The sequence below is a fragment of the Polypterus senegalus genome, chromosome 3, assembly GCF_016835505.1.
Source record: "Polypterus senegalus isolate Bchr_013 chromosome 3, ASM1683550v1, whole genome shotgun sequence".
In the NCBI taxonomy this organism is placed as follows: Eukaryota; Metazoa; Chordata; class Cladistia; order Polypteriformes; family Polypteridae; genus Polypterus; species Polypterus senegalus.
The window spans coordinates 227,456,930-227,474,777 of NC_053156.1; the positions used below are offsets into that span (position 1 = coordinate 227,456,930).

The 17,848-nt window shown below is 38.1% G+C and overlaps 1 protein-coding gene across 1 annotated transcript in view; it reads left to right on the top strand.

Annotated features, from left to right (window-relative positions):
* The window catches only part of ilrun (inflammation and lipid regulator with UBA-like and NBR1-like domains), an 82,298-nt gene extending 70,709 nt beyond the window's left edge, over positions 1-11,589 (top strand). The window contains exon 5 of the mRNA XM_039748684.1: positions 8,980-11,589. Within this exon, the coding sequence (XP_039604618.1) occupies positions 8,980-9,015 (36 nt within the window). The 3' untranslated portion in view covers positions 9,016-11,589. The remainder of the gene's footprint in view (positions 1-8,979) is intronic.
* Positions 11,590-17,848: the final 6,259 nt, after the last annotated feature.

The following is a 17,848-nucleotide window of genomic DNA, read 5'->3' on the forward strand; positions in this document are numbered from 1 at the left end:
AGCACCAAAATCACACTGATAGCTATTTGGTCATTTTCTCTTCCATATATCAATATAGCAAGCCATAAGGCCACAGTGGTAATATTTGACAAGCCTAGGTTTGCATTTTGAAATATGATACTCAAGGGCTGCATGGTGCATTAGTACTGATAATGTTCTGAAAAACACACATTTTAAAACTGGTACGGTACCAGGATTTTGAGATGTTTCAGTACCAAAAGTAAACATCAGCTCTCCCGTCTGTATTTGTTACTATAGTGCTTTCTTTAACTTGTATCCAGATGTTTGCAATCATTTCAATAGCATCTTTTGCGTTCATTTTAATCTTCTCCAGCCTACAAGTTATGCTGACGAGAATTTTTCTCAGCATTTCCTTGCCATAATACACTTTTAGGGTGTGAATGATGCCCAAATCCAATGGCTGAAGCACTGCTGTGCAATTGGGTGGGAGGAATTCAATGCGAATATTATCTAAATGTGGAAGCATGTTGTGTGCGGCACAGTTATCAATCAGAAGCCGAATCATCCTTTTCTTCTTCTTCTTCATATTGTGAGGTTTCTGAGCACTTTTAGGGATCCCCCCTTCACTCCCCACCCAACGGGAACGACACGCTGAAGTGCATCCCGAAGCGCGATTGCGTCTGTAGAAGATTGTTTGTCCGTTGCTGGGGCAGGGCAATAGCAGGCTCACAGCGGTGCAGTGAAGCGCCACAGAAGCAAATCATAAAACATCAGGCTCGCTCTATATGTCCCTGTCTTGCACCTCAAAACACGAGGCTTAGTCTCAGTACTTTAGCAAAACCAGCTTTATTCAGCTTGAAACGGGAACGGCACAGTTATCTATTGTAGCGTGATCTGCCACTCTGCTATACACAGACACAGCAGTCAGTCAGGGTCATGGCCAGGTCAGTGACCGAGTAATCCTGTTATCTGCATTTACAATGTACTCCAAACCTTGCATCACCTATCAAGATCTTTTCTGTTTACTTTGGCGGTGAGACGCAGCATTGCTGTGAGGCTGCTGTTGCCCCGTACAGACACGGAGATCACACTTCAGGACACTCTTTGGTGTGCTCTCTAGTTGGGGGAGGTCCCAAGAGAGTTTACAAATTTCACTTTTTCTTGATTGAGTGCTGCATTAATAGGAACGTTTCTTGAACGAGCATCATTGAACCACATAAAAACTGCTTTTTCGACGTCTTCAAATGCAGCAGTTCACATACATTTATAACCCGAGATTTTTCTTCTCTTTTGCTCTGTCTTTCAAGAAAGTTGACAGTGTCAATGGCGAAATTCCGAATTCACTGGCAACGTCTTTTTTTCTTTTTGGCGCAATCAAGAGCTGCAAAAAATGAGTTTTTTTTTCCTAATATGAACTGTTAGCGTTTTTTCGTGTCTTCTGTTTCAATAGGAGGGTAACAATGAGTTTAATTCCAATGGATGTTTTTCAAATGTTGACGAGCAATAAGCAAAAGGTATCACTGAAAACCACAGGAAACAAAAAAGGCAAAAAAAACAGTACAAGGAAAGTTCGAAGAAAGAAAAAAAAATTACAGTGTTTCTGTTTAGGGATTGTTGTGCACAACTGAGCTGCGGCCACAGAACTAACTGCTCTGCAGCTGATTCATTCAGGCATTTCAAGGTCGTTTGTGCACTTCTTGTAATGAAAGTATCTGCTGAATGTACTTCGTATTAACAAGATTTCTATAGACTTGTGTCATATGGGGAAGCTGCGGGGACCATAAATATACTTCGTTGTAATGAAATTTTCGTTTCAAGATATTCATTGTAACGAAATTTTACCTATATAACAGTAAAGTAAAACAAAAATTGACATAATTGGTATTTCCTGCCTCACTTGTAAGATGGCTCACCCACTTTCCTACACCCACTTTCCTTACTCTGCTGTCTACTGTTTACTTTATTCAGGATACAATATGGTTTATGGTTTTGTAATTTGTCATTCAATCATGAATGAAAAAAATCTGTACATTTAAAAACGCATTCATCATCTCTCAGGATAGTACTGAGGTTGATTTAAGTTGAGGAATGTTTTGTTTTAATTTATCAGATGCTAAAACCTGATACCTTGCCATGTGGGTTAATAACTTTAGTTCTGTGGTTATATATTTGCATGTTTATAATGTAATTTGTTGTGAACATTGATAATTGCAGTTTTGATGCAAAACAAATGTTTTTTGAAAAAATATTTTCATATTCATATCACAGGACAACAGCTTCAAGTACAGCTTAATGGTAGTCTAAGTAAACCAGTCTCACTTTCTGTACTTCAATTTGAGTACATTGAGACATTAAATTGTAAATTTTAATAACTGGAAAAATGTGTGTGTTCTAAAACTTTGACCATTTTTGCAAAGGCCTTCTTACTACCACTTGACCTGTCAAATGCACAGTTTGAAATCTTCACAATTGCAAGTGCTCATTTTGACCATTGTTCGGCTGTGCTTCAATCAGTTGTGCTGTGAGGCACCTAGCTAAGCTGTTAATTCTTAGAAACTTTGTTTGGATTCTGTTGTAGCTTTTGGTCTGGCAATTCTACTCCTGTTGGTTTCCTCCAGTTCCAAAGAGCTAAACTTTTAATGGTTATAATAATCTGTCTGTCTTGCTTTGTTAATTGCTTTAATCTCACCATTATGATAGCAATATACTTTTTCTTGCTGTGCAGTGTTGTCCAAAATGCTTCAATGGCTGTCACAAAACAGTTTTTTTCAAACACTGCTTTTATACAGACAAGGTTTTTAAGTAATCCACGTAATTGTCTGCACCAACATTCAAGGCTTAATTAAATTCCATTGATGCACAGAAGCTCTAAGCTGTTAACCAATTAGATGTTCCCTGAAAAAGTCATTTTCATCAGTTTTTAACCATTGGCATTTAACCATTTACTGTTGTACTATTTCAGGTTTTTCGCTGGACTTGAACTTGGAGTGTGGGTGTTCTAAAACTTTTGACCTCTAAAGCACAGAAGGTGTTTTCTGTCTGCCTCTGTTTTCTTGAGACAGGTCTTGAGATTGTTTGTTTTTCTTTGTTTTCAGTTTCAGTTGATTAAACAATTGCACACTTAATGAGACACTTTACTCAGTTCTGTACAATATAGCTACTTATATTTAGACCGTCTTCCACTGGGCTTGATGATAATGTTATGTTCAGTCTGTGAAAGTAAATAGCTCTAAAATTGAACTATGCGAGTGTAAGTCCAGAGATGCTCTTTGTGGTCAGGCCCTGTAGAATTATCAGGAATCTTACAGAGAAACCTGTAATTTACAAGCACAGCTCTACTATACTTTACATATAGCTTGCAAGTAAACAAATGAATAAAGTCAATATTTATCTTTCTTTTGTTTCTGTTGAACACTTCAGTAGATCTCTTGAAATATTTAAAATAACATTGAACTGTGATACAGATAGATATCAGGGTAGATCCTTTTATAGTATATTTTGTTTGTTTGCTGTTTTGTATTTTACATTCTTAAATGTACAGCGGGGAAAATAAGTATTGAATGTGTCAGCTTTTTTCTCAGTAAATATATTTCTAACAGGGCTATTGACATGACATTTTCACCAAGTAGTCCACACATACAAAGAAATCAAAATAAATAAATTCATATGTTATGTGTAATAAAGTGGAATGACACAGGGAAAAAAGTATTGAACACATGATGAACAGGAGGTGCAAAAAGGCATGGAAAGCCAAGAAACCAGCTGAAATCTCGTCAGTATTTAGAAAGCAATCCTTCCCCCTATCAATGCAAATTAGTAACATCTGGTTTAGTCCTAATTTATGGCCTATAAAAAGGTTTCTCATTACCAAGGTGTCACAAGAAGCATCTCATGATGGTTAAAAGCAAAGAGTCCTCTAAAGACCATCACAACCTTATTGTTTCAAAACATACTGGTGGCAGTGGTTATTTCTAAACTTCTGAATGTTCCAGCGAGCACCATTTGGGCCATAATCTGGAAGTGGAAAGTACGTCATTTCACCATGACCCGGCCACGACCAGGTGCTCCTCGCAAGATTTCTGACAGAGTAGTGAAAAGAATAATAGGAAGAGTTGTCCAAGAGCCAAGGAGAGCTTCAGAAAGACTTGGAATTAGCAGGTTGTTTCAAAGAAAACAATAAGTAATGCACTCAATTGCCATGTCCTCTATCCATGCTCACCATGCAGTTTTGCACTGCTGAAGATAAAGCATGTTGAAGCTAGTTAAAGTTTGCTGCACAACATTTGGGCAAGCCAATTAAACACTGGGAAAATATAGCCTGGTCAGATGAGATCAAAATTGAACTGTTTGGATGTCATTGCACACACCATGTTTGGAGGAGAAATGGCACTGCACATCACTGTTGGTATGGTGTTTTTTGGGTGAAGTTTGGAGGTGGGAACATCATGGAAGGATGAATGGAGAAATGTACTGGGACATTCTTGAAAAGAATCTGCTGCCATCTACCAAAATGCTGAAGATGAAACAAGGGTGGACATTTCAGCAAGATAACGATCCCAAACACACAGCCAAGGAAACTCTCTTGTTGGTTTCAGAGAAAGAAAATAAAGCTGCTTGCATGGCCCAGTCAATCACCGGACTTGTATACATGCATAGATTTTGTAGTATTTCAGCAAGTGCCATTTTGATCTTTTTTGCATGTTTCTAGTATCTATTTCAGCAGCTGAAATACTGGTGGATGAAGTGAATTGTTTCTGATCACACGATGAGTAGGGTTTACCATAAATACAGCTGGTACCATTTAATTTCCATAATCACTCAGTGAAATCTCTTGAAATTGTAAGAAACAATTTTCCCCAATTTTGAGATAATAAATAACATACTGTGATGTAGCATCACTGGCAATTCCTGGCCTTGTATCTGTATTGTGGAAGATAACATTCTTAACCCACTTAGCCCTATTCAGGTTTGTGGGGTGTAGGTGGGGGACATTGCTTTTCCCAGAAGTTTTGGTTCCATGGCAAAAACAGCTTTGGACAGGATGCAAATCACTAAATATAAAGAATTGTGAAAGCTATTGATCATTCTGCAGCTCAGTTAATTAAATCATCTTGCTTTTACTTGTTCTATCTTGTATTGTTCAATTTATGCCGGATATCATCTATTTTTGTATATTTGTATTTGTCACAATTAATTACTTCAGATCTTTAAACAAAATGTAAGATTAGATAAAGGGAACAAGAGTAAACATGTAACACCATTTTGTAGTTGCTACTTTATTTAAATAATAAAGCTATTTAACACTTATATTGCCTATGATATAGTGTGATTGCCCCTTAGGTATTCACTCAAGTGGATAAACATAGTAAATTGATAATTATGTGTTGAATCTCACCATATGCAGTACTGATGCTTACCATGAACAATATTATACCTCAATCTAAAGAAATTCCAGAAGAGATGAGGAAAAGTTGTGGAAACTTAGCAATCAGTAGGTGGCAAAGCCATTTCTAAGGCTTTGGGGCTCAAAACCACAGTGAAATTCATTACCTCTAAATGGAGAATATTTGGAATATTAATGAATCTTCCCAGGAAAGTTTAGCTGACCTGCTAGAATTACCTGAAGGGGAAAGAGATTCATTTAAAAAGTCACAATGCATCCCCGAAGTATTTGTAAAGCAGTGCAGGCCTCTAGTTGTAGTAGTAGTTTATTTATATAGCACCCTTCACAGACTTTAGCCTCCGGTACAAGAAAAAAAGTTTGAACAAAAATGAGATTCATGGAAGAGTAGGAAGGCAGAATCTTCTGCTAACAGTTACACCCATTCTTTTGACACATTTGAAAAGAAACCCCCAGGTGATCTCTAAAGAATATTGTATGGACAAACTAGTCAAAGTAGAACCATGGATGACACCAGTCTCGCTATGTCTGCTGTAAAGCTAATAACAGCATTTGCAAATAAGAACATCATACAGTATCAACAATACAACATGGGAGTGGCAGTGTGATGTTTTAGGTTGCCTGAGAATGTAGGTGACTTGGTCATTATTAAAGGAACCATGAATTTTGCACTTCACAAGAATATTCTTAAGGAGAATATTTGATAATCTGTGTAAGACCTATAATATATTATTTTCGTAAAAATTGCACGAAAATGCCATCTTTACCAAACTGCTCACCCCACTTACTGGTCTCATGTCTGCTGGCACTTCCAGATTTGATCAGTAGCACCAAAATTTTGAAACAAAATAATGTCAAGTATTTGATTTTTACATTTAAAGAAAGTGTTCATGTTATATGCTGATGTGTGTCTGCTATAGTACCATTATTTGCTTCAACCTTAACACACTGTTGCTGGAATGAGAGCTCTGACACGAATAAAACTTGTGCCGTAACAGACATCAAACAACTGTGTGTAAGGGCCTATAGCGCTATAACAGAGAGAGAAGTCAAGTCAGCACTATTCACCAGTGCCAAATTATGAAGCACTTTGTGTGTCAACACTCAAAATGCTATTTATTCTTTTTACAGGCAAATGATTGAAATATAATATGAATTTTACTTTAGCTTTTTTAATATCAATTTCAACCATCAATATAAACATACTTCTATATGCTTTGAAGATTTCGCATTTGAATAAAAGAAAAAATATTTTAACGTGTTAAATTTTACAGGAAATCGCACCTTTATATGGAAAAAGCATTGAGTGCTAAACATTACTTATCTTATTTGTTCATATATTTACTATTCTAAAAACAAACATTTCAAATTCAGCAGTACTCTTTTTACCTGTCCTGGAGCCCAGGCATGTGCAAAACCCCACTGAACATACAAATGCACTTCCAAGTAACTAGTGCTGAACGTGCTGTCATAAATTGTATTATATAAATAAATAGCATGGATTCTGTGTTGACAGTCCATGTTCAATATGTACCAAAGTGGTGTAACATCTTGTACAAAAAAATCTGAATTTGTATTTCAGAAATTCAAAGTCATAAGGGTGAGACGCTAAATAAAATTTATAAAATAAAGTACAATTTTGATCAAGTAATTTTTAATCACTGATGACAAGGTAGCATTTGTTAAGTCAAAATATCACCATAATTTAATGAATGTACGGTCTACTACATTTTCATTCTGTTACTTCATCATATTGAAACATTTTAGTATAATCTTTGAAAGTATAGTCTGTTGCATTTACGTAAAGTCCTTAAAGTTATCCATGTTGATGACTTAGACTCTGAATTGAGGGAGAGGAATTTCTTAAAGACATGCTTTCAGTCTACTGAAAAGTTCTGTCAAGAGTTCTTGAGCGTGTTGTAGCCTCCCAGATCACCAATTACTTAACCACTAATAACTTGATGGAACCCTTTCAATCTGGTTTCAGGGTGTGGCACAGCTGTGAAACTGCTCTGCTGCGGGTAACAAATGATTTGCTTATGGCAGCAGACTCTGGACAAACCAGCATATTAATTCTGTTAGAACTCAGTGCAGCTTTTGACACTGTCAAACATGACATTCTACTGTCCAGAATGGAGAGCATGCTGGGCATCTCTGGCACTGCCCTCCAGTGGTTCAAGTCCTATCTGACTGATAGGCAAGAGTTTGTTAGTCTTGGCAACAGCAGATCCAATTCGGCGCCAGTCACATAAGGAGTTCATCAGGGCTCTGTCCTCGGCCCACTTCTCTTCTGTATTTATATGCTTCCCCTTGGCCATATTATCTGTAGCTATGGACTGGGTTATCATTTTTATGCAGATGATACTCAACTCTACTTCAATGTTAAAAGTGGAACTTCATCAGCGCTTTCTCAGCTCACAACCTTCCTTAGTGAAATTAAAACCTGGATGGAGCAGAACTCTTTAAAATTAAATTGCAACAAAACTGAACTCCTGCAAATTGGGACTAAAATGTAACTCAATAACATGAGCTCTTTCCTAGTCCATCTTGACGGTGATCTCATCAGACCTGCCTCTACTGCAAAGAATCTTGGTGTCATTTTTGATTCCTCCCTTTCTTATTCCGCCCACATAAGTCACATTAAGAAACTTTCTTACTTTCACCTCCGTAACATATCACAAGTTCGCTCCTTCCTCTCCTTTTCTAATGCTGAGAAACTTGTCCATACTTTTATCACATCCCGCATCGATTATTGTAACTCGCTGTTGGCAGGTGCCCCTTGTAATCTTATATCACAGCTCCAGCTTATTCAAAACTCAGCTGCAAGAGTCCTCACTCGAATCCGCAGCAGCGAGCACATCACACCCATCCTGCTCCGTCTTCACTGGCTCCCTATGTCTTAGAGAATCGAATATAAAATCCTACTAATAACCTACAAAGCCTTAAATAACCTCGCGCCAAACTACATCAGTGACCTCCTCCATCACTATGTGCCTGCCCGCCCACCCACTAAGGTCCTTTGATTCTGGTAATCTTGTTGTGCCCCACACTAATCTACACTCCATAGGTGATAGGGCCTTCAGCTGTATAGCGCCCAGACTCTGGAATGACCTACTGAAATTAATTAGATCAGTTGACTCCATGAATTCTTTTAAAAAACAACTCAAAACTCATCTGTTCAGGAAGGCTTTTAGCTCTACCTGACTTTATTACCCTTCTCTCAGTTTACCTCTCTGTCAAGATGCTCATGTAACCTGTATGTGTGTGCTAGACCATCAATTATGTTGTCTGTTAGGCTTTTTTTTTAATTCTTTTTTTCTCTGAATTCACTGTCGTTATCTTCTTTATTTATTTGTGGTTTGTACAATGCTATATACTGTATACCTGCCATTCTTTCTTATATTCTGTAAGTGCCTTGAGCATGGGAAAGGCGCTATATAAATAAAATTTATTATTATTATTATTATTACTGCTTTCCTACTCTGTAGGACGTGAATGAAAAACATACTTGTCTGGAAGTGTTACATAGATAAACGTTTTATGTTTTGACTGTGATTTATGTTTTCTTGGTACTTTAAGCATGTGAACTAATGAGTGATTTTCTTCTTTTGTTTTAGGGTATTCATGGCCCCTATCCTTTTGGACAGTCTTAAAACACGGGTAATTCTCTAAAAAATAAATAAACAAATAAAACTGAGGGGGGAGGGCAGACATGAAGACAAAGCCTGCCAAGTGAGGTGGAACTGGACTATCTAAGGGTGGGGCTTGTTATAGTTGAAACTGATGCTTGGAAGACCTGCCCCTTCCTTTTCTTTCCACTTCCTGTGGCAATCAGCAGTGATAAGAAATAAAGAGGAAGAAGAAGAAAAACAACAAACAGGGCAATTTGTTGTTGTTTTTTTTGTTCCTTACTCTCTTTTTTCATTCCCCATTTTGATTCTGGTAACTACAGCAAATCCCATGTATGCATGTGTGAATGCTAAATTAAAGGAGTGCTATGATTTGTTTAAAAGAGGAAACTGAATTCACAAAGCTGTTGTGTGTATTGTTTGTTTTGGGGTCCTTTTTTATGAAATGTTCCTGTCACAGTTGAGAGTGAATGAGTGAGTGAGACAGAGTGAATGATAAACAAAGAAAAGCCATTTACAAAATTATTTTGCCTAATGAGAGACTGTAGATTTTGAGTAGATGTTGCTGTCTTGTTTTGTATTTTCTATATTCTTGTTTCTTGGACAGTGTATATGTTTTAGCCACATTCTTTATATCCCTCCCTGTAATTTTAAAGCCAAAATTGTTAAATTACAGATATATTTTATTTTTCCAATAAAGTATCCTTTCCACAGTTATGAAGCTGCTCATTAATCATGCGTGGACTTTGCATCGCATGATCAGTGCTGCATTGTATTTTTGATGCCTTCAGAGATGTAGTATTAAGAGGGTGCAGTTGGGCAGAAATAATGCATATTGTTCATTACAATACAGCCATTTAGTGTTAATTTTCAATAAGGGTTAATGCTGAGCTCCAAGACACTAATCATGAAGGGGCAATTCATCTTTATGTCATCTTGATATGCAGTGAACTACGAAGATCACTGACAGTCCCTCAAAGATATGCTGAAAAGCATTGGAAATTGCATAGACCAGCAGATCTACTACAAAAGTGCGTATTCCCATTTTATGTGAGTGTATGTGATAATATTTTGATTCTGCTCCTGTGTTGGGTCAAATACACAGTCCTTTCACAGTTTTGGAAGGTGTCTTTAATGCCTCATTCAGTGCACATTTTGGGAAATTTGGCACTGCATTTAAGTATAAAAAAAAAAGATAACCAGTGTCACTGCCCATGTCTAAATAACTCAAAGGTTTGCACCATATCTATCCTAATAATTTTTTTTTGTTGTTATTGATTTTATTCACTGTCACCCTTTTCGGAAGATATGCTTGAAATCTCTTTGTGCCTCATTTTACCAGATAATCTGTTTGCCTCTGCTACCAGAGGGGCAAGTCAAGAGGTCCATTTCATTCTTTGGCAATGATAACTTGATTTGCTACAGCTCATTCAGGCTGTTGTTTCATTCCATTTAAAAGCCAGAGCCAAGATGCAAGCCACTTCCTGACTTGTATCATTTGGGAAGCTATTCTAATTTTTAATAGAATATTGAATGTGCCTTGTTAGTAAGCTTAGAATCTTTAGATTTTTGGTACAGATATGCACTGATTATCTCACTAAATGATTTGTGAAGCTGTGAATTGATGATCACCTGCACTGCATTTTTGCTGACAATCTTTCTCTTGATACATCAGTTGTTTTCTCACAGCACAGGAAAGTTCAGGATATTTCTTCCCGATTTGTTTTAGGAAGGCATTTTTGTATATGTTTTCATACTTTCTTTAAGTTTTGAAATAATTTAACTATTTTTCCATCACTGCCAGTCTCTTTGCTTTGTTTTTCCATCAATGAAGTGAAGCATTCTTAATATTAGTCCATCTGTATTATGTGAGAACACTGTCACTGTCATTTGGGGGGAGTGAGGTGAGAGTTTTTTTTTATAAATAAAGTGTATTCTGTTTCTGCCTCACAGTAGCCATGTGTTAGGGTGGCTGTATCAAATAAAAACTGACACTGACTATGTAGCTTTGGGGACATTCATATGTTAATAGTACTAAAAATGCCTTAGCCTAAGTTGTCTTTTCTCCTTCTCTCTACAGATGTTCATGAGATAATCTTTTCTCTAGCATGTAGGAGCGAGTCATAATTTAATATGGTTTATTATTCTGAGGTGGCCAAGAGCTAGAAAACATTGACGCTTGACACATGTGGCACAATATAATGATGTATTAAACTGTTACAGGGTCTTTTCTTTCCCTGGCCCTTATCACTAGTCGCACTGGCAATAATAACTTGATGTAGACCCAGTTTGGTCTTGTATATCTGAACTTTACACAGCCCTCTTCATTCCCAAAAGCATACACTGTCCTTCTTTTATTTTGTTTTAATTATTATTATTTTTTGTAAGCGTGTGAGCTTGGTTTATTGCCTGTTTTCTTTGTTTTGGGGTGAGTGCACGCTGGTAGACTGGCATGTTGGATGAATTGTAAAAGACTGGGTAGAATTCTGTGATAGCACATTTAAAAAAAATATTAAAAAAAAACAATGAATGAAAGTTTTTTCTTCCTTTATGTATAAATGAACATTTGTATGATTAAATTAACACTGAAAATAAGAATGAAGTAGTCTTGTATTTTTTTTTCTTTTTTGCCATTTTTAATTTGTCTTTGTTTATTAAAAAATTGATTTCTTTGCAAATTGTCTACTGAAGAAAGAAAAGTGTATCTAGTGAGGACAAAAATAACGTGACAGATAATGATCAATATTGGTTTACCTTGGCGCCCAATAGGTGTGTTTTCTCTTTTGGCTCGGGAAACTACTATGATAAAAATCAGTTAGCCTTTTTGTGTGTTGTCTTGGGGGGGGCACTTTGAGTTTTGCTTACCTGTTTGTTCTTTACTGTACAGTGGCTGCCACCTGTGCCATTGTAATGTGTGCTATAGCAGCTGCCTTTTCTGTGATGTTGCTTATATTGAAATGGTGATTTTTTTTTTTTTTTTGTCTGAGAAGATTGTCTGTTACCTTCACTTTCTGTCCTACTAAAGCATTTACTGTTGTAATGTCTTGCAGATAGCAGGTCGTGCTGTGAACTTTACAGGGCAGTCTATTTTAATCTGCAAAATAAAGGTAGCTTTAGGTCATTCCAGAATATAGTAATTCTGTATCTTTCCACTTTACCTTTATTTACCCTTCAAATTGTATCACCTATATAAGGCCTAATTTGAGTAAGAGTACACGTTGCTCTCTGATTGAATGCTGTCATGTTTAGGATTTGTTTGTGCCTTGGATTTTTATGACAGACAGAGAAAATGAACGTGTAGGTTTTCAGAAATAAAGCCTCATCCTTTTTTGTTCAATTTAATTAGTTTCTCAACCAACTTAATATAATGTATGGTTTCATGCGTAAGGAACCTGGCCTAGAAGGATCATTGAAAGGCAGAAACCAAACTAAACCTAGGCTAGGCTAGACATCTGTCCATCACAGAGTACACCCAACCTGGCTCAAACAAAACCACTGTAGAGTTTCCAGTCAGTCAGTTAAGTGTCAGCTGATAGGGTCAAGCTTAATTTCATGTTCTGCCCATGCTCATTAATGTTTTCTAATGGTACTCCACTTTTCTTCTTCAGATATGGAGGTAAGGTAGTTTGATCACTCTAACTTAGGCTAGGATTTCTGAGGTTGGGAGTTGTGTGTATCCTGTGATGGACTGGTTCTTGCCTTGTGACTAAACCCATTAAGACCAGCCCCCTTAAAACTCTGTATTATAATAATTGTTTAGAAACCTGGATCGAAGAAATGTTGACAAAGCGAACAGAACATATAATAAGAAGAGCAATTCTTCCCATCTTCTCAGACACAGCAGGAACAGAACTCACCTCAAGTGACAGACTGAAAGTTTGTGTAACGAAGGATCAGAATTGTGACAGGCTGGGTGCTTGCCAAATTCAGGTTCCGTTTTTCATTTTTCGACAGGATTTTGTTTTCTGAAAAGAGATGTGCAATGTGTTCTTATAAATCTACATTACCTTAATTTTCTAATGGGTTGTTTCTACTTATTGCTTTGTTAATTAGCATAGAAAATTGAGAAAATAAACCTAGATAACCACTTGCATTGTCTAAGAAGTCCCTGAACATGTCTTACAGTAAATGTATTTTATTTTTGTGCACAGACCTCTTTTAAGTTGATGTAATTAACAACAAATTTTAGCAGAGAAATTTTCTAGAGAGAAGAAGAAAACCTTAAAATGTGATGCCTAGTGCTTTGTTCAGTGTGTCAGTGATCTGTTGACTTTGAATTGTTTGGTTTCCTGTAGAACACTTTTAAGTCTATTCTTGCTATATATAAATCAAGTGCATAGCTGGAGATTTTTTCTTCAATTAAAGAGAAAAAATTAAAAACTAATTTCCTCCAGTTCAGCTTCTGCATACTCATGCAGCATAGTTCTTGTTGTTTTTTTTTTTTTTATACACCGTGTGCTAATCGCTGGAGACTTTAACCATGTAATGCCAGTATGTGGATTGTAACACTCGGGGAAACAGGACTATCGACCTACTGTATGCAAACGTTAAAGACGCATACAGCACCACCCTGTTGCCTGCGCTTGGGAAAGCAGATCATAACCTGGTTCTGCTTCAGCCTCAATACAAACCAAGAGTGAGGGCGCTACCTACAACTACACGCTCATTCAGGAAGTGGTCCCCTGAGGCAGAGCAGGCTCTGAGAGACTGCTTTGGAACTACAGACTGGGATATATTGCTTGGGTCACATAGTGAGAACATTGAAGAGGCTGTTGAATGCACAACCTGATTACATCAACTTCTGTATGAACATTGTAGTTCCAGTAAGAACAGTATGCTGCTATGCTAACAACAAGCCATGGGTTACAAGTGACATCAAGGGCCTTTTGAACCAGAAGAAAAGGGCTTTTAAAGGTGGTGATAAGCATGAGCTCAAGTGCGTGCAGAAGAAACTCCGAGTCCAGCTCAGGCGGCGAAAGAGCAGTACAGGAGAAAGCTGGAGCAGAAGTTGCAGAACAACAGCATGAAGGAAGTGTGGGATGGGATGAAGATTATCACTGGCTGCAGCTCGAAGCGGGGTGCCGCCATCGAGACAGGCGTGGAGAGAGCAAACCAAATGAACAACTTCTTTAATAGGTTTGATCACCTAACCCACTCTCACCTCGGAGTACTGCATCCTCCAACCATCCTTCTGCTGATACCAGCATAGGTGAGACATCCCCACCCACAATTACAGCAGCCCAGGTGAGCAGAGAGCTGAAAAGACTTTGTGCCAGCAAAGCAGCGGGTCCAGATGGTGTATCGCCACAATTGCTGAAGGCCTGTGCGTTGGAACTGGGAGTCCTCTACAGCGCATCTTCAACCTGAGCCTGGAACAGGGGAGAGTCCCAAGGCTTTGGAAAACATCTTGTATCACTCCTGTCCCAAAGGTATCACGTCCTAGTGAGCTGAATGACTTCCGGCCTGTTGCTCTGGCGTCACATCTGATGAAGACCATGGAGCGGCTGCTGCTTCACCACCTGAGGCCACAGGTCTGCCACGCCCTCGACCCTCTGCAGTTCGCATACCAGGAGAAGGTGGGAGCGGAGGATGCCATCATCTATATGCTTCACCGATCCCTCTTCCACCTGGACAGAGGCAGTGGTGCTGTAAGAATTATGTTTTTGGACTTTCAACACCATCCAACCTCTGCTCCTTAGAGACAAGCTGACTGAGATGGGAGTAGACTCACACCTGGTGGCATGGATTGTGGAGTATCTTACAGACAGACCTCAATATGTGCGTCTTGGGAACTGCAGGTCTGACATTGTGTGCAGCAATACAGGGGCGCCGCAAGGGACTGTACTTTCTCGGTCCTGTTCAATCTATATACATCAGACTTCCAATATGACTCGGAGTCCTGCCACGTGCAAAAGTTCGCTGATGACACTGTTATTGTGGGCTGCATCAGGAGTGGGCAGGAGGAGGAGTACAGAAAGTTAATCAAAGACTTTGTTAAATGGTGCGACTCAAACCACTTACACCTTAACACCAGCAAGACCAAGGAGCTGGTGGTGGATTTTAGGAGGCCCAGGCCCCTCATGGACCCTGTGATCATCAGAGGTGACTGTGTGCAGAGGGTACAGACCTATAAATATCTGGGACTGCAGCTGGATGACAAATTGGACTGGACTGCCAATACTGATGCTCTATGTAAGAAAGGTCCTTCAGTAAGATGCTGCAGATGTTCTACCAGACGGTTGTGGCGAGTGCCCTCTTCTACGCGGTGGTGTGCTGGGGTGGCAGCATAAAGATGAAAGACGCCTCACGCCTGGACAAACTTGTTAAGAAGGCAGGCTTTATTGTAGGATTAAAGTTGGACAGTTTAACATCTGTGGCAGAGCGACAGGCACTAATTTTTGAGGATACATTTTTATATGGAACAAATACAGTGCTATCAGTCAATTCAAAATATTGTTAAACCTGTAACTTGAATGTTTTAACTAAGGAAATGTGAACATTCTCAGGGGAATACATATGTGTGCAGAATTATTATGGAACTAAAGGAAAAATGAAAATTTTCCCATCTCACTTGTTTGTTTTCATTTGTTAAAGTGAGAATAATAAGCAATTCAAAATTTACAAATAAACTTTTCTGACATTTCAAAAAAAAAAATTAGTGATCAATATAGCCAACCTTCTTTTGAATAACAGTCTTAAGCCTTCCATTAATAGCATCTGTCAGTTTCTTGATCTGTTGACAACTTTTTGTGCAGCAGCAACCACAGCCTCTCCCATACACTGTTCAGAGAGGTGTTCCCTTTTCCTTCTCCGTAAATCTGCCATTTAAGAAGGGCTTTGGGTCAGGTAAGGAAGGGGGCCATGTCATTTTTCTTTTATCTTTAAGGCCTTTACTGGCTAGCCACGCAGTGGAGTACTTCGATGGAAGTGATGGAGCATTGTCCTGCATAAAAATCATGGTCTTCTAGAAAGATGCAGACTTTTTCTTTTACCGCTGCTTGAATAAAGTGTCTTTGTCTCTAAAAGCTGGCAGTAGGTTTGGGAGTTTATTTTGAGTCCATCTTAAACCTGAAAAGGTCCAACTAGCTTATCTTTAATAATACCAGACCATACCAGTACCCCACCTTCATCTTACTGGTGTCTGAGTCAAAGTGGAGCTCTGTGCCCATTACTGATCCAGCCATGGGCCCATCCATCTGCTCCGGAAAGAGTCACTCTTATCTTATCAGTCAATAAAACCTTTTTTTTAAAAAAAAAAAAAAAAGAAATCTGCCTTCAGATATTTCTTGGCCCAGTCTTGATGTTTCAACTTATGTGTCTTGTTCAGTGGTGAATGGGTTTCAGCCTTCCTTACCTTGACCATGTCTCTGAGCACCTAATACCTTGTACTTCTGGGCACTCCGTATAGGTTGCAGTTATGGAATATGACAGCACTAGAGGATAATGGGTTCCTGGTAACTTCTCGTTTGATTATTCTCAAATCTTTGGCAGTTAACTTTCTTGTGGCCCTGTTGATTATTTGCAACGAAATGTTTGACTGTTCTGTGTTAATGCCCCAATATCTGAGCAATTTCAAGAGTGCTGCATCCCCTTGAAAGACTTTTTACAATTTTTGACTTTTTAGTGACGGTTAAATATCTTTTTTTGGCCCATTTTACCTGAGGAAAACAAGCTGCCTAATAGTTTTGCACACCTTGATATAGGGTGTTGATCTCCTTAGGCCACACCCTCCCTCAATACACAAATACTCATCACCTGATATGCTTAAATCCAACAACTATTCAAGTTTGTACAGCTTAGAGTCGAAATATATAAATAAAAATGATATGGTCAAAATGCTCACTTGCCTAATAATTGTGCACACGGTGTATAAATAATTGGTGTTGGAACAATTTCTGGGTGCTGAAATCAAACATTTTTGGAGTCTTATAGCATCATTGAGTGTTTTCAAACATGTCACCAGAGTAATCTAAAGTGAGTATGAATGTTCCTGGCTTATAAGTGAGGATATGTGTCAATCTGTGCTATTAAGGTATGTTGAACAATTGGAAATGAAAGACGTTAACAGTTGTGATATATGCAGTTAGAATTTTATTTCATTCAAAAAAACAACACATTAATTAAACACCATCTAATTAATAGAACACAAAGCACATGTAATGATACATGCTGAAGATGGTCCCTAACACTCAACATTCATTTTTTCGTGAATTCTGCAGCAATTCAATTATATAGCTCAATGCAAGTCGGTGAAATAGCCAAGAGTTTTAAAAAAGTTAGAGCTTTGAAATGCTAGCAATGAGGAGTTTTGAGGGACAAAAAAAACCCCAAAGCATTTATAATTCTATTGTCATTATTCACAGAAGGAAATTACAACAATTTATATAATAATTCTCAATCTCATGTAATTTACTTTAGGGCCATGCATACCCAGAACCTAAACAAGGTGGGACAGGGACTAACATTTGCCACATCTACATAGGGTAAAGTATGTCAAATACACATACCCTCTATATGTGAAAGGTTGAATCGGTTAGAAAAAAAATACACAGGCACAGGACAAAGGGTGAATGTGCAAAGTCCACACAAGCTGTAGATCCCGAATTCAACCCACAATGCTAGATATGTGTGCTAACCTCTCTGCCACCATGCAGTCCTACAAAAAATTAAGTACACAACACTGATTCTTTTTGTGTGTTTTTCTATTTGGCACATGGATTAGAAGCAACATTATAGGGAAGAAGGATGAAGTCTTGTCTTCCCTTTTGAACGTGTTTTCATTCCCACCATAAACATTAGAGACTGTTCATTTCTTTGTAAGTGAGCAAACTTACAAATTCAGCAGGGTATCTAATAA